Source organism: Notothenia rossii (genome assembly GCF_949606895.1).
Source record: "Notothenia rossii genome assembly, chromosome: 10".
Taxonomy (NCBI): Eukaryota; Metazoa; Chordata; class Actinopteri; order Perciformes; family Nototheniidae; genus Notothenia; species Notothenia rossii.
This window is the reverse complement of record NC_136908.1, coordinates 11,480,257-11,505,912: the sequence shown is the minus strand read 5'-3', so window position 1 is coordinate 11,505,912 and position 25,656 is coordinate 11,480,257. Positions and strand designations below refer to the sequence as shown.

Below are 25,656 nucleotides of genomic sequence, written 5' to 3'. Positions count from 1 at the left end.
TCTGTGACTTAAACTCGACCTACTCAGTGAAAGTGCCATAAAATCTTCCCTGCTGTATTTTACCCTAATCCTACCAACAGCAGCAACAATCAGGCCAAGAAGGTATGGCCTACGTTTTGCCATATCACAGGTGCTTCTCCATAACTAAATCAATGTATTACTAATGATTACATACTATTGTTCTGTTTAAATTCGTTTTTTTTTAAATACCAATCTTTGGGCCCAAGGGCACCCGAGTCAAAAAGCTACCGATTCCATCTGTGTGGTTTTAATAGATGGACTTATTTATTGAGTAGGCCTACATGTTTGCCTTGGGTCACATACTATCAGAAAGGTAGGGGAACTGTGAGTCATTTTAAACAAGATTTTGCTGTAAAATAAATGCAAAAAACAGCAACATGCAAAGGGACTGTTAACAATGTGAGGGTAGTGGATGTTCTGGTTTATGGGGCTTTTTTATGTCTTTGCCTAGGGGCCCATTAGCTCATGCTCCATCCCACTGATAAAACCGCTTACTTGAAAAACTCACTATTATACTCACCAATCATAATTCCTTTATGATTTTGGACCTCAAGTAGCAGCAAAGTAATTCAAAATGTTTACTGCAATATTAAATTCAAACTTTATAATATATTTAAAGTGGATAATCTTCGAGTGGATTTATTATTATCCTCATTGGACTGTACTAGTCTGTAACTACTAAGGAACAGTGGTCTATAGACGTCAGAATAAAAACCTCAGTTCCTTCCTCTCACAGCCATTCTTTCTCCCAGTAAATGGTTCCTATACTTTATTTCCAGCTTTTTCCAGCCCATCTGTGCTTTGTGCCAGGAGGGAAAAAGGTGCAGAGAGAATTTTGTGACTACAAAAGCAAAGGTTAACATTACTCACAGCATAAAAACAATTTAAAAGGGAGCAAAAGGGCTCTAATGGCCCGACAGTCTTCAAAGAAAATGTATTTTGCGCTCAAAATAATTCATAGCTTTTTGCCGATGGCTTTTCAGCTTCCCGGAGACCCAGCATGAACCACTGTATTTTTCCCAGCAGGCTCTCTTCTCCTCGAAAAATGGCCTTCGCTAGGGCATAGCTCGCATCCCCCTCCAAATATTGACAGCACTGAGTCCATGGCTTATTGGAAAAATGGCTGTAAGTAATGTTTTATCAGCCGATGCAATCTCCACACCTGTATTTTCCCCTGTCGTATAACAATATTTGACAAGATTAATGATTTGAACCCATGACATTTTATTTCCCATCACTGTCAATCCGCCAGCAAACAACTCACTTACTTGTGGCATTTGGTGTGGTAAGCATGTAGCAGCATTTGCTTTGCTCGTGTATTATTCATGAACCGCACATTTTACTTGTAAACTAAAGTAACAGCTCTGACATGAAATTCTAGACTGTTTATGAGGATTGAAATCTTTAGAAATTACCTTCATTTAAATGATTTTTTGTTTAGAGCAGGTTTTTAGCCTTTATTTTTAGCCATCACACAAACAATGTCAGCCGCCACAGAGTAAGTGGGTAATAATGATAAACCTTGCGACCTTTGAACTTCAATGGCTTGAGGGGTCTCCTGTCCGCGTCCCCAAGGGCCCACGCGTCCTGACAGCCTGAGCGATGAGTGGCGGACGGCTGTCTCGATCAGCCTCCTCCTATTTTTAACCCACACTAAACACAAGGTTTCCAAAATAGACCCGAGCTCTAAACAAATGATTAATAGGGCACTTAGGTCTCCTCACTGACCAGCGAGTCCCTATTAACAGCCAATAACGGAGGCCCTCCGGGGTCAAAAGGTTTAAAGACTTTCTAATAAAAGTAACAGAGACATGGGGATGTGTTTTGCAGGAAAAAAAGTTGTGTCTCAGTTTGAAATGCTGACAAGTTAATAATCCCTTCTCAAATGGCCCTACCACAGTAAAATGGCCAGTTTGTTCTTACTTTTATTGCTATCATCTGTCAGTCACTCAAATCTTTCTCTTTTTTTTCCTGCTTCTTCGTAAGTGGACTGAAAGAGCTAAAACAGCTTTACAGTAATGTTCTCGCTGGGGCTTTATTCTCATTTCCCATTCTTTCTTCTCTTTTTTGGATGAATTTTGAATTCTTATTGTAGTTTTAGGCAGGAAACGCCTAATGGATTCCCAAAGAAGTATTCATGACATGGTAATGAGATTCAAATTCGTAAGACATTTTTTACCTGAAAAAAAAGGCAGTTTGTGGCAGTGGCTTTGTCCTGTTTTCCACAGCTCAAGATTACAGTTTCCCAGTCACTCTACTTTCCCTAATGTCATTTTAAAATGTATTGGATGGAGACACAAAGCCAAAGAGTACTAAAATGTGAAAACAACGGAAAAATATGTTTGATTCACTTTCTGTCAAAACCGCGCATCCTGGGGTTGATGAAGAGCATGTGGAAAGATGCACATATTATATTGTTTACTTTGAATCAGAATCAGAATAAGAATGTGTTGCTTAGGGTGTAAACCATCTGTTTTTCAAAACAAAACAATTACCATAATTACATATGAAATCGGATTAGACACATTGTGAAATTTAGCAATGTAAACACTAGATTACTTTTACCAAACGTGTTTTTCTACAAGCCTTAAAAATCATCAATTGTACATATGTATTAATTTGCTGCTGAGATACTCCAAAAGATATGCACTGTTTACTTCTGTTTGGAACGAAAAGACTTGAGGATAAGTTCCACAGATAAGGTTTAAGTTACGAATGGAGAGACAGATCAACACATTGTTGGTTATAGTCTTGTTGTGGGATTTGATGACAGTAAGATTGCTATGATTATATCAGATTTATCTTTTCAAACATTTCTCAAAAGCTGCAGATGTACTACTAAAAGCATGAAAGTACATACATGCAAGGGTTCATTGAATAGTGAATGGTTTCAAATCTACCTCGAGGCAAAAAGGAAACATGTTTTTTATGAGCTACAGACCATGTAATGTGCTGCAGAGAAAGATTTATAACCACTTGTATTGTGATATATCACTTTATGGGCGCACATAGCAGAATACTTTTCTAAAACATTTAAAAGTGGAGATAAAGGTTTTATTTTTCTACTGTCAGATTGACCAATTCCAAATGTATGTCCCCAATTTGGGTGGCCCTGTCCTAACCGTCTATGGTCCTAACCCACATCTGAATTCCTCCAAGAATCCCGTTTCTGTTTTGTACAATCTCAGCTTTTTTTTTAGACCTTTCATTTGTGAGAAGCTGAATGTCTTGCTTAAGGACACATCAGCATGACACATGGCTGTTGATGGACATAGTGGCTAGAAACCTGCAACCACTTGATTAATACCATGTTACTTCCCCTCTCATTAAGATTGTTTCATGTGAGATCCAAGAATGACGCCGGAGTTGTTCCAGTTGAGCTCAGTATTTGAAAGACGCAAGTTCTGAGATTGTGCAAAGACAAACCATTGTAAACTTCACACTTGCCAAAGTGTGAGTTTTAAATAACATCAAAGTGTCACGAAAACCACACAGTGCACACTGCCCAGATAGCGCTGGACGAAAAATCTGTTTTGCATCGGACAAGAAGGTGACAAGAAGAGAAATGATCGGAGAAATTATCATGGTAAGGGCATTTTTATAAAATCATCATATTAATCCATCTAATATATAAGACAAAAAAGTTATTTGTATATTTATTTTGACTGTTTATGTTTCTTTCCTTCTTCTTGAATTGTGGAGTTCATCATCTTTAAAATAAACAGTATTTGTGCCAATACATAAAGCTCTTATGTCCTTTCTTCATCAGTCACATATTAGCAAAATAATGGAGTTCTCTCGATATACAAAGTCTCTGCTGTCTGTCTAACAACAAAACACTGCCTATTATAATCTACTTTCATTTCTCCAATCAGTAAGTTGTCAAACACAGTACTATCCTTAATCATCACACATAACATGCACTGCATTAAAGTGGCATTCTTGTAAACACCATATCTGTAATAGTGTGTGACAAGCCGCCTTTGTTTACAGCATAATAACTGGGTGTTTGAATAACTTCTCAATGACTTAAAGTAACCAGCCAGACTCACTCTGCTTCCATTCAGCCGTGCAGCCTGATAAACTGGACTGACAGAGTGGACTGCGGATTACACCAAACACTCGGGCTGAATGGACTTCTGAGGCATTTCACCTGCGGTCTCGAGACATGGGAGTGCATTTCCTGCGCACACATTGGCGGATGTAGTGTACATCCGTTTGCCTCATTATGCAAATGTTGACGTGTGCATTCATAAACATGGAAAGAAAGTTAAAATCAGCCCCACCCACACATGCATTTATTCGAAGCACCAGCTTTGCTTTCTTTGCGGACTCTCCCCTCTTTTCCATCTGCCAACCTCAACTTCAAGGCGGGCTGTCTTCTCCGTAGCTTCTGGATGAATCTGTTTAGTATCTTTCAATTCAGATGAAGAGCTACACTAACCATGCTTCAGGGCATCTGGGATGGGCCGGGGGCCTGGTGAAGCCCGGGAAGGGGTGGATGGGAGCTTTGAGATGGTCCAGACAGGCTCAAGCTCCTCTCTTCCACAACAACAAGGACCCACACTGAAGCACGCTCAGACCCTGCAACCCGAGAGGGCACAGGGGTCCTCCAGCCTGCCTGGTTTGGGATAAATGAACCCAGATGCTTCCCACAAATGCAGAGCAACCACGCTGAAGGAATGAGGGCGGGGGGAGTAGGTGGTAGAGGCAGAAAAAGTGGGGGCTTACCTCTTTTTTTTTCTTCCTCCCCTAGTTGAGGCAGTTATCTATCAGATTCCTGCGCTTTCTCATAACCACTGATCACAGAGGCCTCCGTGCAAGGAGCATTGTGGGAAATGATCAGAGGGTCATTTGTCTTTGAAGGAGAATGAGAGCAGCAGCAAATCTTTAAGTCTTTTCCTCTTCCTCTTCCTGTCAAGCTGCCACCTGGACTGAGAGAGAGGCAGCGAGAGAATGATGGTCGCATTCGTCTAAATGACTTAATTGAAGTTCGAATTGGCGCAGGAAGTTTTAGAATGTAACATGAATAGTGTGATTAAATGCCTTTGAAGGTTTTGTTGTATAGATGTGTTAGCTCCTCATCTTTTCAGCACACTTGATCAGAGACGCTAAGATGTCATTCTGCCATCTATAGAAAAACACCTGTCTAAGGAATAGTCTTGGAATGTTAGATTAGAAGATACAGATATCTGTAAAGAGAAAATCGTGCTACAGTCTGTTAGCTTAGATTAGCACAAGGACTGGAAACAGGGGGAATGAGCTAGCCTACTGTTCAAAGGTAACAACATTCAACTAGTTTTCATGACTAGCTCATCAACCTATCCCTATGAAAAGAAATAGCCTGGCAAATCACCCCTACAAAACCCCAATGTGTTGTTTTACAATACCTTTGAATAGAACCATGCTTGCTGTTTCCTGCTAGCAGTCTTTATGCCAAGCTAAGCTAACCAGCTGCTGTTTACTACTATTACTCAGGGGCTTAGCCGCTAGTAGTGAGGACATTTTGTCAACAGGTGTTCCTCATTCGTGTTCTAAAGAATCCTGACCACACAAGCATCTCCAAACTTTCATGTCTTGCAAATGAAAATGCAAGACATAAATTATCGACCCCATGTCAAGGCCAGTGAGTGTTTACAGGTTGTGCCACACAGAACCTTTATATTTTACTTGCTTGTCATTTGTAAATTCATTCAAACATGTGGTCCACCTGCAAAGTGCATATCTTCAGCCAGAAGTGGGTGGTGTAATAAAGAAACTAGCTTCATGAAAACATTTTACGCAGTGGCGCTTCAAAGCTCCTTTTCCTCTACAGACTGTGGCAATGTGTTTCTCACCAGGGACCTCAGGAGTAACCTGTGTCACTACCAATCTGCCAGCCTCTCCTGATGCCATCCAGATGCCCCATCCTGAAACACACACCGGCCTCTTTGTTTGCTCTACTCTAGGTTTAAGGCCCTTTTTTTTTACCAAGTTGGACATGCACCAACACATATACAGATGCACAAATGCCAAAAAAACACACTCTCAAACTAACATGATGTTCGGACACAATCAACCACACATGCACATACCCTCAAACCACCCCCTGTCTGAGGTAGATGCAGCAATGAAGAATAAACGACACATTTCCTATATCATTTCACTAAGTCTCGCCTGCTTTAGCTCACTCCTAACCTGCCTTGCCATGTCGGAAGAACAAGAGTTAAATTAGAGAGGACTACATTTCCTGAAATGAAATGACTGTCAACTTAACTTTGCTCCATCATTCCAGAGGAGAGCAAGAAAAATAACCCAGTCCTTCCTTTCTGTTTTTGCGTAACGAACAGCAAACGGAGTTTGAAATATCAAAGGCAACTGCGGTAAAAGGCATCGCTTGCAAATGAGTTAAGAAAGAGAGTTGAGCTGTTTCAGTCCGGCTTTGATCTCAGGGATTTGTAGCGAGGGGGCAACATGTAGCTCCTGTATATGTCATCATGACCATTAGGAAGTGCTGACATCTATCTGATTAGGATGACAAAACAGCAAGCACCTGTGTGTGAGTGTGTGTGTTTCGTGCATTGGCAATGTCCGATGTTGAAAGTATTCATGTGCTTGCATCAATGTGATTTCCGAGCATTCGTGTGTACGCTTTGCATGGGTACATTTTTGCACATTTGGGTGTATTTGGAAGAGTGTGCATTTTTGTTTTTCTTCTTCCACATCTGTGAGTGTGTGAGGATGAGAGAGTGCATGCCTGTGTGGTGTGCTGGCTGGCTGTCCTGCCTCGAGGGGAGATAAATGGCTGAGTGTTGTTGTTGTCCAGAGAGCAGACACTCTGACAGCCGCTCACACATGATTAATTGTTTCCTTGTTAGGACTGGGACCAGTTGACTGTGGCTGGGCCAAGGCCTCCCACCCAGATTTACCCATGTGTGTGTGTGTGTGTGTGTGTGTGTGTGTGTGTGTGTGTGTGTGGGTGTGTGTGTGTGTGTGTGTGTGTGTGTGTGTGTGTGTGTGTGTGTGTGTGTGTGTGTGTGTGTGTGTGTGTGTGTGTGTGTGTGTGTGTGTGTGTGTGTGTGTGTGTGTGTGTGTGTGTGTGTGTGTGTGTGTGTGTGTGTGTGTGTGTGTGTGGACAAGAGAGTTAGAGAGTGATGAAAGGCAGCGAGGAGAGAGAAAGTTATATCCTATTTTTTTGCCTGTCATTGTACTCTCTTTTAGAACATGTGCTATTGTTTTGAAACAGGCCACACAGTGAAGTGGTGAAGTTATTTTGGTTGAATGTGGTGAATAAGACCGATGTGAACTGAGGGGACGATTTGTCCTGCAACCTTTTAATGTTCACTTGAATTAGGTTTTGCAATTTGAAATGTCTTTAATGGACTTCCTTCCTGCAATTGATTCTCTCTCCTGTGTGCTTGCGATGCAGGTACTGCAACATGTAATTAACCATTCTCTAATTACTTGACCCAAGTGGAAGAAGCTCTAGCGATTGCCTTGAATCATGGCTGCACATTGATTTCTCATAGGTCACCACTGTTCAGGTTGATCTACAGTGACGCTGGGTTTCATGGGAATGCATGAGTGAGCCTGATGATTGATTAATTACAATTATCAGAGGCCTGATAATTCACCAGAGATGATAATAACATCAAGTGTGCTTTACTGCTCTGGCGGAAAAAGCCTCTCCGGTGTCTAAATTGTCGCCCCTATTAATTTACCTTCCTTCACTGTCCAATGCTTTTAAGTGCAGCAGGACAGGTGGATAGCTGTGTGTTCAAATATTGGAGGTTTAAGGAGGGGAAGGGGTTACAATTCTGGAGTAAAAATAAAAAACAAACACCCTAATTGCCAGGTATCATGGGTGTACGGGAAGGAAACGCAACAGGGGGGTGTTGTTGCCACAGACGTCACAGTTAAAAACACGCTGCCATCCTTGCAGGGCCGTTCGGCTCCGTTGCACATTGAGGTTTAATGATGGCATGAGAATGACTCACATGCAACAGTGATTCACTTTACATTAGACCCTTAATCAAAGCAGATATTATCCCTCCTTTGTGTTGATAAAAGTACAGGACTCCACTAAGGCTTGTGTTAAATAGATGCAAAACATTTACTCAGCGAGGATTTCTACTTCACTAATGTGTTTTATTTCACAGCGTAGGCCAGTTGTGGCTACTATACCTGGTTGGAGTATTCATATGTTGATGTCTGCATGTAGATTTATCTGTGTGATTGTTTTTGAGATGGAGACTTTGTTATGGTGCTGCATATCAATTCATGCTTTTACATGGTCTTTATTTTTGCTCTGGTCTAAACTCAATGTATCCAATATATAGTTTATGCTTTGCAGCGCAGTACAAAGTATATACATTTTCAGTTTTTTTACCAACGTGAAATTATGCATTTACGTGTCAAAGACCTGCGAGATGGATCATGTCATAAACTGCACCCCTGAAATGTGGCACTCATAATCCATCCTGACATCAAACCAAAGCCTTGTGTTTTCATAGTGACTCAACCACCAGGGATGGCGTTAAACTGAAACATACCCATCTGTTTCTTTTTGTGTGCCAACATGTCACATTGGGTTAAAATCCAGTCAGGTTTAAGTGGCAGTGATACTGCAGCGTGATCCCATACTGTCTTAAATATCCAGTGTCATGTCCACATGGCTTTATCCTTATTTTTTTGCTGAACTGTGATGACTCAAATAAAAAAAAATTCCCAGCATGAAATAAAACCAAGATATTGTATCTGTGTAGCTAGGTGGTTTGTGGTTGTTACTGTCAGCAGGATTATGAAAGAACTACTGGACAGGTCTTTAATGAAACTTGGTGAAATGGAGTAGCATGGGTCAGGGAAGAACATATTCAATATTGGAGTAGATCGGTAATTTGGCCTTAAGACACTTTTCTTATGGAAATGGCCATAGCTAATGTCCCGAGTGCCCTTCTTTTTTCTATTGTTTTCCTTGATGGGAAGATAGCAATGATGCAATACTTTAAACGTCATAATCTGAGAAATCAACATTATTAATAACTTAAAAAGCGTCAATAAAACTAAAAGATACAATATGTTATATCCAAAGCTTCAGGCATAATATCCTTTTATTCTGATCCTATTTGAAAGGCTTTTTAAAAAAAAGACTATCTATTATTATGTTTACTTCACTTCCACATGATATTATAGGTACGTTTTTTTATGATGCATATTCTGGATTTCGTCTTAGAAAATAGAAAGGGGAGAACCATTCAAAACAACACAGGATCATTTTGATGAGGATGAATGGAGCTGGAAAAGTAGCCTGTGGTCAATCCATACTGGTTAATTGAGGCAGTTAGGGTAGAAGCGACTTAAAAGCCCCAGTCCTCCTTGACAATGATGGCTGTCCTATAAGGGACCCTCAGTAGGGCCCTCAGGTCTTTTGATGGGGCATTCGCCAGCGTCCTTTGGGGCTGTCTCACCCCCCACAATAAACAGGCAGCCCTTTGTCGACGAGAGAAGGGGGGTCTGAAGGGTTGCTCCTCGTTATTATTTTCTAAAGTAATTATACCTTATTATCTGTGTTTACTTTAGCGGGGGTGCGAGCGTGCAGGTGTGGGCCATTCGGCTGTGGGTTGGCAGTCTCAGTGGTGAACGCACCCCGAGTGTCTTTTTTTTTTTTTTTTTTTTTAACTCTCTCCCCTCCATCTTTACTTGGAGGTTTTGGGGGGTTTTAGCACTATTGTAGCCCTGCCGCTAATTTCCTCCCAACAAAAGAAATGTGCAATTACAGCTATTATAGTAGCAGCTGCATGCTTCCTAGCTGTGCAGAGACAGCTTCGTCTTTTCCCTGGCTCAGTGGTGAACGGATTGGAGAGGGGAGAAGCAGAGAGAGCAAGGCCTGCAGCGGGGAGGAGAGTTCGAATGGTCACAGTAGCTTCCAGTGTCTGCAGGAAAGAGGAAAATATAGCCTGGGAGGCTGGTGTGTTCCCTCAGTGTAGACACAGCAGGGACTCTCGCCCACAAGCCTGTGGGCCTTGAGAACAATGGATCTGCCATCTCCCAACATGAAGTGTTATGAAATTGTCTTCGCCACAGTTCCATTGGCTGCTCTCTCGCATGGAGTCATGTGGTCTCAGAACTGCGTGGGCCGGGGGAAAAACGATTTGCAAATAAGAAAATGCTTTTTGAAAAATCTAGCCTCACATAAAGAGCAGAATCTAAATAGGATTTGCGGCATCCAGTAGTTACCATATAGACTGACCCCGAATGTAATGAGTTGAAAGTAATACACTCGGCTTACTGTATGAAGACTAAACATTGTCAACGCTTACACAAAGAAAACTCTTTAAAAAAAGTTATCCATTGTTTAAAATGTTAACAACAAAAGCCTTCAATCATGTTATTGGCAGATTATTCTTCAGGCGTCTGTAAGTCAATATGAGCCTCAGGGAGCCTCTTCGAACATGTCATGGGGAATCATGTGGGTCACAAAGGAACAACAAAAATGCTTGCACAAATTAAAGAAACGATTAAATGGGATCAAAGAAGAACTAGTGCAGAGAAACTGAAAAGCTGGCGTCCTGTGTGAGGTTGAAATCTGAGGGCCCATCGAGGCCCTCATGGCGTCAAACACAAGGGACCAATCTCATGCTCTCAGCACAAACAAAATGGTCACAGGTCCTCCTCTGTTGCTCTCACTTACCAATTGTCTCACTTCACCGACTTCCCAACACTTAGAATAATCATCTGGCCCAGGGCCCTTAGTTTCAAGGGCATAAACAGATCTGAGGATCACCTATGTTGGAGTCAGAGCTCTTTTAGTTCACTTCATGAGCATGTGACCTTGCTCGATTTCCCGCAGCCCTTGCCAACAAAATATTTGTTTTCTTTATTGACATGTATATCAGCAGCAGCTGGAGCATTGTCTTTTCAATCATAATATGGGCCCAGGAGAGCTGTTTGGCTGTGCTATGCAGCTGATTGAGATAATAACTAGTAGTAAACAAGGATTTTTTTGCATTTTTCCAGAAGAGAATGAGACTGTCAGATGCTTGTCATCCTGCTTTCAGTAGCCAACAGTTAAACGCTTGACCTGAGCAACAGATTTCCACTTCCACCTTGTCCAGCCTTTAATGCCAAAATCTGAGTGCAACACTTTGAAGTGCTGAATAACTCTTTCCAAATGTATACAGGTGCAAAACAGTCAATTGTGCGGGTTAATCAGACCATAAGAGGAAACAAAGAAAAACTACTAGGAGTGGCCACCCACAGGCAGAAGGCAGTGGTGAGGAAATTATTCAAAATGTGGCTTCAATATAATAAAGCCCTCTTACAGTCAAACTTTAATTGATTTAACGTCTTTGATTATAACATTTCATAAAAACCATTACACTTTTGTTGCATCAACAGTTTAAAAGATCTGTAATGTAGAAACTGGAGTATCACCCTGGTGTTGAAGCCTTCAGAAACAGGATGTAATGAAGGATAAGCAGAAACAGAGCGTGGCTTCATTCACAGGATAATGATGGCTTTTCTTATGGAAGTAGTTGCTGGTAAAATAATCTTCACACACTGAATACATTTGTCATTTGTGTTATTGTTTGAAGAATTTTGGTTGCATCAAGATGATGTTTTTCTTGGTTCAAAAAAGGGACGCTCAATTTCTAAAAATTCCCAGGAAAGGTTGATTGTATTTTAAAGGTTTAAAGTCTCTCATTCTATATACAGTATTTATTACATTTTTACTTGATTACGGACTTGACTTTGATTTCCCGCAGTGTATGAACACAAAGCATGACTTTCTGATCGTGTGTTCTGAAAATAAACTCAAAGTAATTTGTTACTACATGGAAAAAATACATTTTCAATTAATAGAATGACAAAAACTAAGTAAATATAATACCAGAGAGAAAGTATTTAGTCAACTTTGCACTTCTCGAGGCAGAGGATGAATGTTGTTTTCAGCATGAAAGCCTCCGTCTTACTGGCATCTATTTCAGCTCATTAGGACCCTGGGACTGAGAGTCGACAAAACACTGAGAGAAATCATTTTGCCGGGGGAGTGTGGCGGGGATAAATTGGCCTCTGGTTCAGTACGAGAGTCCCCGCTGTGCCAAGCGGAAGAGAAGGGCCTGGCTGGCAGTAGGGGCAGGCCCAGGCAAGGCAGGCTGGGGGCCCCATGCTGAGACCCCCTCCCCGCCTCTGACAAATACGGCAGTGGATAATCTCTCCTTCAGGGACTCGGCCCAGCGCTGTGGGGCTGAGAGGGGAAGGGGTCTGTTATACAGGAACTGCCTCTGTGTGTCGATCAGGCACCACAAACACACTTACACACACACTTACACACACTTGTTTGCATTGTGTGTACTTCCACTGCACACAGATTATGTACATCTCCATTTACCCCTCTTCCTGTCACGCTGACATCTCTTTGACAGTTTTAATAAACAGAGCCTAATATAAAAGTATGGTTGCTACAAAATGATCACAAATATCTCTGATGAATTCTGATGTGCACTTGAACTCGAGTAAAATCATGCAAAATAAATGCAGTTCAAAATAAATGCACATTGTGTCAGAGGGCAATAACAAGCCGCCCATTACAGGTAGACCGTGTTGACTTGGCAGGTGTGCTTCGGAGATCAACAGCTCTTGATAGATATTCAAGCCAAACCATGAGATATCTTTCATACAGAAACTAATAACTGCATGGATGGATTTAGTTTCTACATGAAAGAAAAAGAGCAGTGCAAGGAAACATGAGGTGAAACGGGAGGACGAAGGCTTGATTTTCTGGTAGTAACCATTCCAGCATCAGTTACATTTAGCCATTAGTAATGCGCCGTGAAAGTATGAAAGCATTTATTGCGTATTAATTTACAGATACTATTTTTCAGCAATGTTTCTGTGATTGCTAAAGAAATGGAATTCAGTTTTTCCATATTAGACCAGTGCAGCACCAGATCAGAATTAATATTAATAACCTAAATATATGTTAAAATAAGCTAAAGTATAAACTATAAATGTCATGAACGATCAGTAAAAACACTGAAAGGGAACTTATTTCTCCAAACACTTTACTTCCATCAGCATTTCTTACAAAAAAAAGAAACAAATTAACATCATCAACGGTCTTCCGGTAGTGTGGGGTCGACCAGTAATAATCAAATATAAATGTCCATATCCAATGTCATCGTAGACTCAAAGGCTCGTCAGCCTCTAAGACGTCTCCATCTTGTAACCATGTTTTTCCAGCTCCGCTCTGCAGGGAGTAAAAGAAAAACAGAAAGATCAAGTCAGATGATTACAGGTGGGCGGTGGAGGCATAAGTACCCTCTGCTATTGATTTTAAGAACCATTAAGAGATGGGAGTGAAAAAATATAGAAATATTGCATAATGTGTGCGGCTATAGATTTGATGATTACATATATATGTATATGGAAGCTGTGCCCTTTAACTGTAATGATATCTTTAAGAAACAGCTTAATAGTATCATAATTGGACAACATAAAACAACGGCATATTACTGTCTAAAGAGTACTCAAATAAAAAACAGAGCAGCCACTTATCCATCAACAGTTTTTGATTATCCCATAAATGTGAGTGTAAACATGACGGATCAAATGATAACTTTGATGATGTGTGTTTCAAGGTGTTTATAGCTCAACTTCAGATACAAGTGAAACATGCAGCCGTCGACTAACTACCTAAGATTTAAGGAGGAGCTGCGTGTTGACTGCCAAGTAAGACACAGAGAGTGCAAACACACCATTTGTTTCAAGCTATTTCCAAATTGAAGCTGCATGGATTTGATTAACGACGAATAATGTTCAAAGAGAAATCTGCAGTAAGAAGCTTTTTAAACTAGAGATTCACCGATTGCAATTTCTCTGACAGATTCTGACCTGCCTTTTTTTGCAGATTCAAATGACTTCCCCTTAACAACTTAAATTGAAAACATTCAACAACATTGTTGTAACTTTTCTTTAATGGAAAATGTTAAGTAAATTATGTCTAAAGAATTGCAGTATAACCATCTTTATATGAAATGTTTTAATTTTCCATTAGAAAATAGATGAAACAGATCTTTACCAAAAAAACACACCTGAAGTCAATTAAATCCTAACTTCCACACTGACCTGCATGCCTCCTGTATGTTGCTGTCTTTACAGAGATGGCCAGAAACTCGCAATTGTTTTTGTCAGTTTACATCTCTCCTATTGCAATATCAGAAGGTGCCCTTCACACTGTTGCTGCTGTAGTTTTGCTGTTGTCATGTTTTTCGAGTATATTTTGTAGAGCTAGGCTACAGCTACCTTTGGTTATGTAACCCTGTGTTGCATGACATTTTGTTTTTCCGACCTGCTGTTCTAGATACAACTGACAATCTATGAAGGGATGTGAGCTAAACATTGTGAAATGTATTTTACCTCAATTGATTGGAGAAATCATCCTCTACGTTGTCATCATCCCAGTTGTCTTCCCAAACATGAGCATCTTCATCTTCCTCCAGCCCGGTCCAATCTAGGAATTATAGAGTAGGAAATTAAAAACATAGTACTGATGACAAACCCTCAATTGTAGACAACAAAGGATTTAAAAACCATATAGGTGCTATTGAGAGTAAACGTCCACATCACTAGCTTTGGCTCACTGTTTACCTGAACGGCTAACTCGCAAAGCATTTTCTTGAGCAATGGAGCTAATGCATAGACTCTAGCTGAATAACAAGTGAATGTTAAATAATAGAAGCACAATGACTGTAAGATAGGAGGACAGTGAGCTCTATGTGTCGACAAATTCACTAAACGTATAAGTAAGATAAGTGTTATGACTGTGTTGCGTATAACAAGAAAGTTAGCTACCGGCTAGCTAATGCTAACATGGCTAGGCTAGCTGAGTCACTGTTGCAGGGCCCAGCAGCGAGCAATAACAGATACACATGGCCAGTAAAAGAGAAAACAAAACAATCATGATTTAGAATATTATCATTATAAACTTACCCTCGGCTGGGAATTCTTCAAACTCATCATCCTCCTCCAGTAAGCCCAGGTCCACGGTCTGTTTCTTGTCTGACATGTTAGCAGTGTTGACGGTGTGTTTCTGTTAACGAGCGGCTCTCTGTGTGAGGAAAAAGAAGCTCGTGGGTGTCGAGACTGCGGCTGCGCAGGAGAGCGCAGCAACTCACCATGCTTTACGGCAAGGCATGAGAAGGTAAGTTAAGGTTAGCACATTCTGTTGTATTTATTCACCATATTTCATTAAAACTACAATTAAAATGTCATTTTCTTTAATATGCATGTGCACCTACCTTGACTTAGTACAAAACAACGCATTCCCTGCACAGAGAGCATTAACAAAGACAGACACAAATACTGTAAGTTATAATAAGAAATAAGTTGATAACATGGTGGAGGGCAATACAGAAGTCTTACCTAGTTGAGATAAATTAAACATGAACCATTAGTTATTAAAAATGAACATGGCGTAGAAATTACTTTTGAATGTATTTTGGTTATAAAAGACCTTTTTAGACATTTAGACCTATGTTAGCATTAAGACCTTTACATTTTTTAGTCTAAAATAATCAATGTAGCTTGATCAGTGTATTGCAAAGACAAAGTTACTTGTATCTATTCAATAGTTAAATAAGTCAGTAGCCTGACACCGTTTACTGGCTTGTCTTCCTGTAGATGCACATTAAAATAAGTGAAACAGAAGTCAATGGTGTCTATTGTTGTGACATATTGCATTAGTATTTGCAAAATGTATAGTCCACATAGTTGTGGTGTCTTTGGAATTTCAATAGGTAGCCTATGCTGCTACATAGTGTAGCATCAGCTAATTTAGCAGGAACATAAGATGTGTTGCAATTAATAAAATAAGATTCTCCTTTTCCCCTCTTTTTTTTATTTTAGCACTAGCAAAGTGGAAATGAATGTGCAGATGGGAGTCATTGATGTAATGTTGTCTTTTGGTTTATCGGGTGGAAATGAATATTTCTTACATAATTAAGTTTCAGATTATTCTGAGTAATTTCAATATGCACAGATGTTAATGGACTGGCTCTACTTTCATCATTGCATGTCAAACTCATAACAGCGTGGCACCTTAATTAAAGATGTGAAGAGCAAAAAAGCGTAAAAGATTTTTAGATGAATTTGATTTGATGTGAACTTTAAAACATCTTGCATAAATGGATTTAATGGATTGGATATCATTTGGACTCTCTTGGCTTGTGCTGTGTTGTTTATGACTTTCCTTCTATTGGATAAAGATGATATAAAAAGCATGCAGATAAAAACAGGGCTACTGTAAAGCATGCATTTGTTTGCTTATGCGTAATTATGATGCTTTAATGGTTTTCAATAAAAGTGGGTTGACATTTAAAGAGCACATTTTATGATACTAAAACAGAAAACTATTTCTTACTGCCCCCCCAAAGTGTTTCATTGTATATTGCAATCACTCCCAAACACACACTCTCTCTCCCTCACCACCACAAAAGCCTTGTACAATTCTCTTTCCTCAAAACATATGCACACAAGTCAGTCACATTTCGGCAAAGATCTTTCGTTTCGGAACAAATGCACATTGTAACTCATGTGGCCTGCTCAAATAATGAAGCGGCAGCCACAGCTTAGGATGTATTTTAGATAAATGAGAGCGCACATTTACCACAAAACCACTCGCACCACAATGAAAATTGCTCTGCAGCTGTCATATGTTGACAGATGGAGCAAACCTCAACTTAGGCTCTACGTACTTATTCTATTTTCAAATTATTTTGTAATCATCCTAAGCCTTTACACATGACAATGCCACAACATTTGGAGGAAAGAGGAACATACATGGATAAAGAGTGCAGGAAGTCAATGCCACAGTGTTTAAATGTTCTGATTCCAATTAGGCATATATGCATGCTCAAAACAACAGGTTTAAGTAATTACAGAATATTTAAAACATGTCTGCAAACAAATCAGAATAAATAAAGTAACATTTCTGAATGCATTTTAATTAATACATGAATACTGTTAAGGCTGCAAAAAACTGTTATTTTCTAACTAAATTGCCAATTGTTTTAAAATCTGGAAATATAATACCTATAATATACCTACCTTAATGACCTTAATAATGTATTTTGTTGCTGTGCGTAATATTTAGCCTGGTTATAAATCGATATAGAAAATAGTTGCAACCAAGGCCTTATTTCTAACCGAATAATTTTGTTTAAGAGACTATAGGATTAAAATGATGGTTGTGATAACGTTTTTATCAGTTATAAAATGACAGAGAGGTAATTTAATTTACATCTTCAGGTAGAGTTGTGAATAATAGTCTTCCTAGCTGATTCTGTTTCCCTTGTCACTCAGTCCCAGGCACAGGTGAAGTCCTGGGAAGTGGCTCCTGCGTCCACCCAGCATACCTGAGACTGCAGTTACACCGCGCCTGGCGCCTGGAGTCTCTGCTCAGGTAAAATAGGGAGGGGGTGTGGGGGTCACATAAGGGAAATACAACATGGCCACCGCAGACAGACTCCACTGCAACTTACGTCTGAGTAGCAGCATCACATTTCTGTCCTTTCACAAAGCCCTCTGGGAAAGGACAGGTCGGCAGCCGCTGTAAGTACACTGAGAGAGACAGACAGGGCAGATAGAGGAAGACTCCAGCTGAAGCCTGCCTGGTCTGTCTGACAATCTAACCCCCCCCCCCCCCCCCCATCACCCCCCACAACTACTGCCTGGCTCTTTATCACAGGCTCATGATACGGCTTTGAGGCGCTGCACAGTTAGAGGTGGATGGATGGAAATGGGCGGATATTTAAAATAAATGACCTGTGTGTGTGTGTGTGTGTGTGTGTGTGTGTGTGTGTGTGTGTGTGTGTGTGTGTGTGTGTGTGTGTGTGTGTGTGTGTGTGTGTGTGTGTGTGTGTGTGTGTGTGTGTGTGTGTGTGTGTGTGTGTGTGTGTGTGTGTGTGTGTGTGTGTGTGTGTGTGTGTGTGTGTGTGTGTGTGTGTCACCAAATAATCCAGATCACCTCCAAGAGATAACACACAAGACCTCTTCTTCCACTTGTCAGAAAGTGACAATACATTGGAAGAATGCAGGCTGTCTCAACTAGCCGTATACTCGCTCTGCCTGTGGACACTTTGTCTAGAACCCCCCTACCAACAATTAAACTTCCCATCTGCTTTTTCCCTGCCACAAAATGGAGGCTTCCTACTTTGTTGCCGCACAAAACTGAGCATGTGCATACCTTAGAAGGCTTAATTTAGTTGTCAAAGCTGTGAAGTATTAAGACAAGAAAGTAACAGGAAATATGAGCTCAAAGAAATGCCTTAAGACATACAAGAAAGTGATCATCGTGTATTAAGGGGACTTAACCAGCCAATTAATGAGGCAAATCCAAGAAAAAACATGTAAGCTTCGCTCCTAGGAAATCTGCGGAGAGAGCGATAGGCTTCCAGGATATGTCTGTCAAGATCCTGTATTAAATGTAATCCCAGCCAGTCAGTAAGTCTACTCCATTGTGTGTTGTGTGGAAACCCAGTCCCTCTTTTCATATACATACATACATCCACTGGAGAACATTGCAAATTGATTATTTCAAACTTGGTAATACAATTCCCATATGTGTCAAATTAACATAAAAAAATATATTTTTATGTTTGTTTTGCATCGCGGAGACTTTTTTCTGGGGGTCCTATTCATTGAGATGTCTGTCATGACGTATTTAAGTTTCATATTTTCCCCCTGTCCGTCTTGAAAAGCTCTGTCATCTTGGGCTTGAGGTACAGTTTGCCAAGAGGCTAATGGCCCTTTATGACAGTACAATCTGATGCCTGTGCCGGCTAGCCTCCAGGTAATCCTGTCCACCTAGGCGGCTTAGCCCTGCTCGGGCTTAAGTTGCATATTTTGTTTTTATCAGGAAACTGCTGATAAATGCTATCAGCGAGGGAGAAATGAAATATGGGGGGTCTAGCTCCATTTTGCCTGAGCCCCTAGTTGAAATCTAGAGTTGGGGAACAATGACACCTCTATTGGTGGAGCTAGACTGTCTATATAGGGTTGAAATAAACACCATATGACTCCAAATAGTTATTTTCAAGTTCTGTTTAATATTGTTACCAACACTGAGATGGTACAAATTCAACTCACAGGCTTTTTAGAAACCATTTTAGATTTAACTTTGCATAAATGCATGATAATCCTGCCGCTCAACACTTCACTCACAAATGTAGCAGCTGTACTTTTAGACCCCCAAAATATCATTTAATAAAATTATTAAATTACATGCTAATTTATTTCCAGTAATGTGCGCTAATAGTGTGCTACCTCTGTGTCCATGGTCCAATGCCATGGACCTATACTGTACATGAAAAGCACTCACACACTCTTACCATAGGTGACAACCCCCTCTATGAAAAGCACTCTTATTGGAAGTACCCATTATCTGCAAAGTCTATCTTCATGCTGACACAAAGTCATTAGCTTAAGCTGTCCTCTTTGTAAAATCATTGTTAATTTCTTTGGCAATTGTGCATGGTGATTTGACACATACTTTCATTGAGTGCTTCAAATAAATTACAGGTAAATTAAATAATGGAACCAACAGATATCAAATATTACACAGCACATATATCCAATTGACTGGGCTCTAGGATTCCTGTTGAAATTTTAGAAAATTGTAATATGGTTAACATTTTCTGTATTTAGGACTAAAAGGTAAAAAGATACATGTCCCTATTGAGCCTCTGCTAACGTAGGCCTAAAGTGCATCTATTGTGCTTTGACATGTCCAAAGATCGGCTCTACAAAAGGGCTTTGTGAGAGATGACACAAGTCACATGTCCATGAAACATGCTGGTTACCTTTCTTACATTTTTGCTTGAAAAATATGTTGCTTTTTCCCAGTGTGCTGTTCAAATATGCCTTCCCTTTACCACACTTTATACTTTTTTGTGTGGGCTTGATATTTTTAAGAGAATTATTACATATTGGTTGTATCCTCCATATTTATCATTACCCATGTGTCTCTTTCCTCCCGTTTTCTCCCTCTTTTCCTCTCACCAGTCATTTGCTATTTCTATATACTGCACGTAGAAACAGAAACACCTCCCCCTCTCTCTAGTTATAGTCATGGTATATCAAAGTGTGTGTATCCCCCTGTGTGTTCAGTGACTGAGTGACAAGACCTGCTCTGCTCCTCTCTGACACCTGTCAGAGCCTCGTCCGTCGTCTGTGTGCAGAGATGGAAATGAGCAGGAGTGACACAACATGCCAGAGGTGACGGTGACGGCTCACTTCTCTCCCCCGGCTTCTGAATCAGTTGCACAGCTCGCAGCTCGTTGGATGGCTCGGGAACAATAATTATCCACTCTGAAACTTTCAGATGAACCTTATTTGTGATGCAGTGATGTCACACTCACTTTGACATTTGAGTTGTGATGCTAGGGATGTGGTGCCATGGTTATTGACTGTCAACACATGTTCAAATGCAAATAAGTTTGGAAATTATGTTGCCAGATCTATATGTCGACATTGCATACAAGCCTATAGACCTTAAAGCCAGATTATGTGACTTTAAAAGGAAAATATACTCTTCCTTTTACAAATTAAAAGCTGTTTTCAATAAATTGCAACATTGCTCAATTCAATGCTCTCTATTTAAGCCTTATTTGGTCTGGTTTGACCAGTATCATATGGTAGTGAATGTTGTTGAAGATCAGTCTGCTGACTTATTACTCTTGTTTGCTTTTCTATGCTACTGTAACATTTAGGGAGGGTCATTTGTATGTGAACTCTCGCATTTAGTCATTATAGAGAACTCCTAATAATGGCGAAGCTGTAACATGCAAGTACCTATACCTTTCTGCCCCGCACAGACGAGACAATACAAACAGTAGTTTAGCATTTAGCCTTATCCTAAATGTGTAGCTGCAGTTGCTGCTGTGCATTGAATCTACATTGATAGGTGATACCCACAGCACATTGATCCAGCTGCAACTGTAGTGTAATCCAACTCTTTTCATTGTTGATTTGCTATAATCTCTCACTGACTAACCCTCCACAATTTGGTTGTGCTGAATTCCGTGAGCTTAATCCCCAACATGTGGCCGTTCCTAGCCCCGGAAAAGTCTGTGATTGGTCTGATTGATAAATGAAGCCCTCCTTATGCTTTTGGGCGTCCGTTCGAAGGGGGCCTCTGTGGGTCTGGACTATGTCCAGGAAACCTGGGACAGCCACTTATTAAGTAGTTAGACCCTCATGACGAGGGCTGTAGACAGGGACCGCTGGTGGTCACCTGGGTTTGGATTTAGCTTTGGCATCCCTCAGCCATCAGTCAGGTCTGCAGGTCTGACTGGTTTCAGGTTGTGAATGGGACACAATCCTCTCTTCTGCAATGAGGTCAAGGGTTGTGTGTTTGTTCAGCCTGGTCAGGTACAAATATGTAATTATTAGTGCTTTATCAAAACAAACTACCATCCTTTGTTGTTTGAATTAGCATGTTAACTATCCAACTTTGAGAAAGACAAAATAAAGTCTTAACATTTTAATTAAGTATTTTCAGTCCTTGTTAACCCCTTTTTATGTAAATTCAAATCCCCTCACAGGTATTCTTATTCGTACTGGGGAAAGTTAATGATAAAACAGGGAGGACGACATGCAAGAGTAGACATTCAACACCCCCCCCTTTGGTAAAGTCATTAATGTTTCTAAATTGTTTCTTCCCCTTCAATGCATTTTTAAACAAAGATGCACAGTGTGTGTGTTCATTGTCAAGTTTCAAGGAGAAAACTGAAAATAAACATTTTAAATTAAGCATAAAAGAAAGGCTTTACTCCAAATATGTAGGACTAATTTAATGTTTCCTTAGTCTGGTTCTCACTTACACACTCCAAAAATTGTTGTTTGCGACATGCATGATTGATCATTTATTCCATATATTTTGCAAGGGTTTTAATGATGCAGATCAATCCTCACAACATGAAAAAACGCAACAGTTCCTTCCTACATACTTTGCCATTTAATGGTAAACATCAGTTAAGTCCATGCAAGTATAAAAACAAAAATGTTTTGGATGACCATGTTGCTCGGCCAATGCTGTGGTGCTAAGGATCGGAGCAAAGCACCCCGGGTAGAGCCCAGATGAAACACTTGGAGGTGAAAGGGAAAGTGGTGATTTGTCATTAAGACTTTTCAAAGAAAGGTCAATGCCAAGGGTCCAATTTATGCTTGTTATAATTTCACTCCAATCGCTCCCCCATGCCCCTAAACACATTCTTCTTCCATGTATCCAAAGAACACCACACAAGCTGCAACTGGCTGTATGTCATTAAATTCCAATCTACCACATTCCTCACAATGCCAGAAATGTTTTCATAATGTTGTTATAAATTATCCTATTGAATTTGTACATATCAATTGTTGTAAGCAGTCTCTGTTGAGTGTGATGGAATCCAGTTCAGCAGCATTTATAGCACCATTGTTTGTCATGTAATATATTTGGCAACTGCCTCGCACTGTAATCGACTTTGGCTTTTGGTCGGCGCTGTTTCTGCGCTCATTAATACGGAGAGAAGGTGAGGAAAGCCTTTTTCAACATGACTGCCAGGTACAGTTTCTCTTGGCCCGTGCGGCTTTTGTAAAACATACTCTCATAAAACCGAAATCAAACGCTCCAGTTCTTGAATGGGATGTTGGAAAATTATTTACAGGCAAATATAATTGCGTGCGACCATGTAAAAAGCAGCCAATGTTTTGGTGCATGGTTCTGTTTAGCAGAAATCATTTTCACTCCGACATCTTGGAGTGTCGCCAGTGATTAGCTGCAGACTTGTTAATCCTTTGCACACACTTGAAAGTTGATCATCTGAATTCAACACAGCTCCCCGCAGATGGAAACAACATGATTGGTGTTGTGTATGTGCACAGTTGCATGTAGTTTCTTGTCTGTAGTGAACTGTATTTCGTTGTCTTAGTACTTGTACTCTGTGCCATAACAATAAAGTTTAATCTAATCTAGTTGGAGATACATTGCCATTTCATTAAAAGTATTCAGATGAGGCGTGCTGCTTGATACCTTCCTGCCCGCACACACAGACACAGATGTGCATCATCACTGGGTGATTGTTGGTGACCTTGGCTGATTGAACTTGCAGAGGGCAGCCAGTCTTGCAGCTGGGGCCGCTGTCTGGCTGGCCAGGGCAGTGGGGTGCTGAGGGGAGAAATGGTAGCGTGACTGTGAGGGACTGCCGAACAGCCATATCATGACCCTGGCAGACACACTCCCAAGTCTGCGCACTGTGCTGCACTTGTTTCCCCGGCAGAGACAAAAGACCAAGGAACTTCCCCAGACCTTCATTTGGGGTTGTTTGGACAACTCTAAGGCCCCCACAGTGCCCCCAGGGGCCTCTCAGCTGGCCCGGAGAGAGCGACCAAGTAATAAGGCAAAGCAGTGAACACTGAGCAATTAAGAGGGGCAGAGTGTGTGTGGAAGTGTGTGTGTGTGTGTGGAAGTGTGTGTGTTAGGAGCTATAAAGTGAAGAGGAATCTATGACATCATTGTTACAGGGAATTTATAAAAGCCATTTGTGACATGTATAGCTGCTAGTTCAGATTTCCTATGATAATGGTCAGTCATTCAACCCGAAAAGTGTCTCCTTTTTTGCATATGAGTTGATGACATTCAATACGGTATAAATCTTGACTCTCCTTGATATGGACCATGTCTATGGATTTTATGATCACATAAAGTCTGTTCTACTCTATTATTATCGCTCAAGTCAACAGGAAACATGCATAAAATCTAATATGTCCATAGTTTATAGCCATAACCAATGTTTATAGAACAATGACTCATGGTTTCTCCATTGGATGTTTATTTGTTTGTTTATTTGTCGGTCATATATTTTGGTGGATAATAACCTACCTCAGCGAACCACATAAAGTAAAAGGGGAAACATTTGTAATGGCAATTGCGCAGCTTATTTTTCCAGCACAAGAAATGGCAAAAAACTGTAAATAAAACAAGCTGTGAAAAGAAACAAAACCTTAATTTAGGAGAAACCCAAGTAAGCTCGTCTACATGTGATTATCAGCCTTTTTAAGGAGCAACAGAAAGAAAACAATTGTGAAGTTTTTGGTAAAGAGGCTTTTGTGAGTTAAGATGCCGAGGCTTCAAGGACGTAGTTGAAAGGGCGAGTCAAAAAGTCATCAAAAGAGGTTTTTAGCAAGGGCAGTGAAGAAAGAAGAAAGGTTTGGGTGTAGTTACATGAACGCAACTTGGCCTCGTCGGATGACAAATTGTCCGGCAGTGGGACAGGACGGTTCAGCCAGCTGGTTGGCCCCATTGGCGGGTTGATTGATGGTGTTGATGTTCTAAATCGGCCGCCAACACACCAAGTACAGGACTCGTAATAGCGCAGCTTTAGATTGGCCCTGTAGATAGCAGGAAGTGGATGGGGGGATGTAAGGAGGGGGAACTGCAAGGGGAAAAGGACAAGTTCCCATGCATGCACACCGGGATATGATGTTTGAAAGTGCAGCTGGTGGTTTAAAGAGTCCTACAGTCCATGGAGAGGAAGTTTAAACAGGGGATCCATGGGTTAGTGAAACTGTTTAACCATCCTGTGACTAATCGTACAAGTGGTGTGTTGTACATCATATCACCCGAGCATCTGCATTATTTCTTGCTTAGTCATGTCTCAACAAATGCAGGGTCATCATCACTTAGGCAAAAAAGCTTGGGGTCAAGGCGTGATCATTACTGCCGGACAGAGGTCAGAGCCGATGTTCTCATGTCCCAATCGTCCGATCTACAATGGTAGCGGTGGAAAAAGGACAACTTCCCTAACTAATTGTAACAGGACCTCCTTTATTATAGTTACATGCTCTCTTAATAACACTGGACCTCTGACCAAGAGCAAAGCAGTCTGGGATTGCGTGGGAGGTTTTAAGATTTCGACGCACGCAAAGGGGAATCGCAGGGCAGTTCAGGGTTGCTTTGGACGCCTTCCACCGTCTTCGTAGAAGTTAATGAGATTTTCCTAAGAGTCATTTTAAAGGAAGACTAAAGAATAGTTCATTATTAGCAAAGTTAATGGGACTTGTCCACCTTACTACAATCAATCAACATACATGTCCTGTAGCAATCGTCTTGCGTAAAAGACATATACAAAAATATTTTCAACAACTTAATTAAAAGACTATAAATTGTGTTAGGATGCTAAAAAAATAAATAACAATCTGTGGCATTTTTTATAAGGCTGCAGAATTATTATTCTTAATAGAATTGATCTGCAGCACACAAACATGTGCATGCAGCTGTTTTATAGTAGTTTCCCAAAAATCCTCTCATAAAGTGCACACTTTTATTAAATGCTTTTTCCTCTGTGAGGAGATGATAAAGAGTTTAGAATGATGTAACTTTGAGCTGACCTGTTCACTGAAACACCTCTTCTCTTCCATTATCCTCAGCTCAGAATAATAAGCATTGAAAAAAAGAGAAAAGCGCACATATACCTAGTAATATCATCAGTAACACTGCACACTGTACACAGCAGCAGTGTGAAGAGGTTAGTCCTGTCTATAATGAAATAAAATCCAGTTTATTCTGGATGGCAATCAAACCGTATGAAATCGAAAACTACATCAACGTGAATCATG

At 40.5% G+C, this 25,656-nt stretch overlaps 1 protein-coding gene and 1 long non-coding RNA gene across 2 annotated transcripts; one reads left to right on the top strand and one right to left on the bottom strand.

Annotated features, from left to right (window-relative positions):
• Window positions 1-13,047: 13,047 nt before the first annotated feature.
• On the bottom strand, window positions 13,048-15,151 carry sem1 (SEM1 26S proteasome subunit). Its single transcript, XM_079653266.1, has 3 exons — window positions 14,992-15,151; window positions 14,419-14,512; window positions 13,048-13,249 (listed from the first exon to the last, which is right to left on the bottom strand). Exons 1-3 carry the CDS (start codon window positions 15,065-15,067, stop codon window positions 13,207-13,209), a joined length of 213 nt encoding a protein of 70 aa, XP_079509392.1. The 5' UTR covers window positions 15,068-15,151; the 3' UTR covers window positions 13,048-13,206.
• LOC307021280 lies at window positions 15,070-20,639 on the top strand. Its single transcript, XR_013803115.1, has 3 exons — window positions 15,070-15,202; window positions 17,362-17,461; window positions 20,167-20,639. It is a non-coding gene; the product is annotated as an uncharacterized lncRNA (long non-coding RNA).
• The last annotated feature ends 5,017 nt before the right edge of the window (window positions 20,640-25,656 follow it).

What these genes read in the sequence shown, in the direction of transcription:
- sem1 (XM_079653266.1), bottom strand. Translation starts at nt 15,067, where the DNA reads ATGTCAGACAAGAAACAGACCGTGGACCTGGGCTTACTGGAGGAGGAT. An exon ending in TGAAGAATTCCCAGCCGAGG is followed by an intron (nt 14,513 to 14,991) that starts GTAAGTTTATAA and finishes TATAATTCCTAG; the next exon opens with ATTGGACCGGGCTGGAGGAA. An exon ending in GATTTCTCCAATCAATTGAG is followed by an intron (nt 13,250 to 14,418) that starts GTAAAATACATT and finishes TACTCCCTGCAG; the next exon opens with AGCGGAGCTGGAAAAACATG.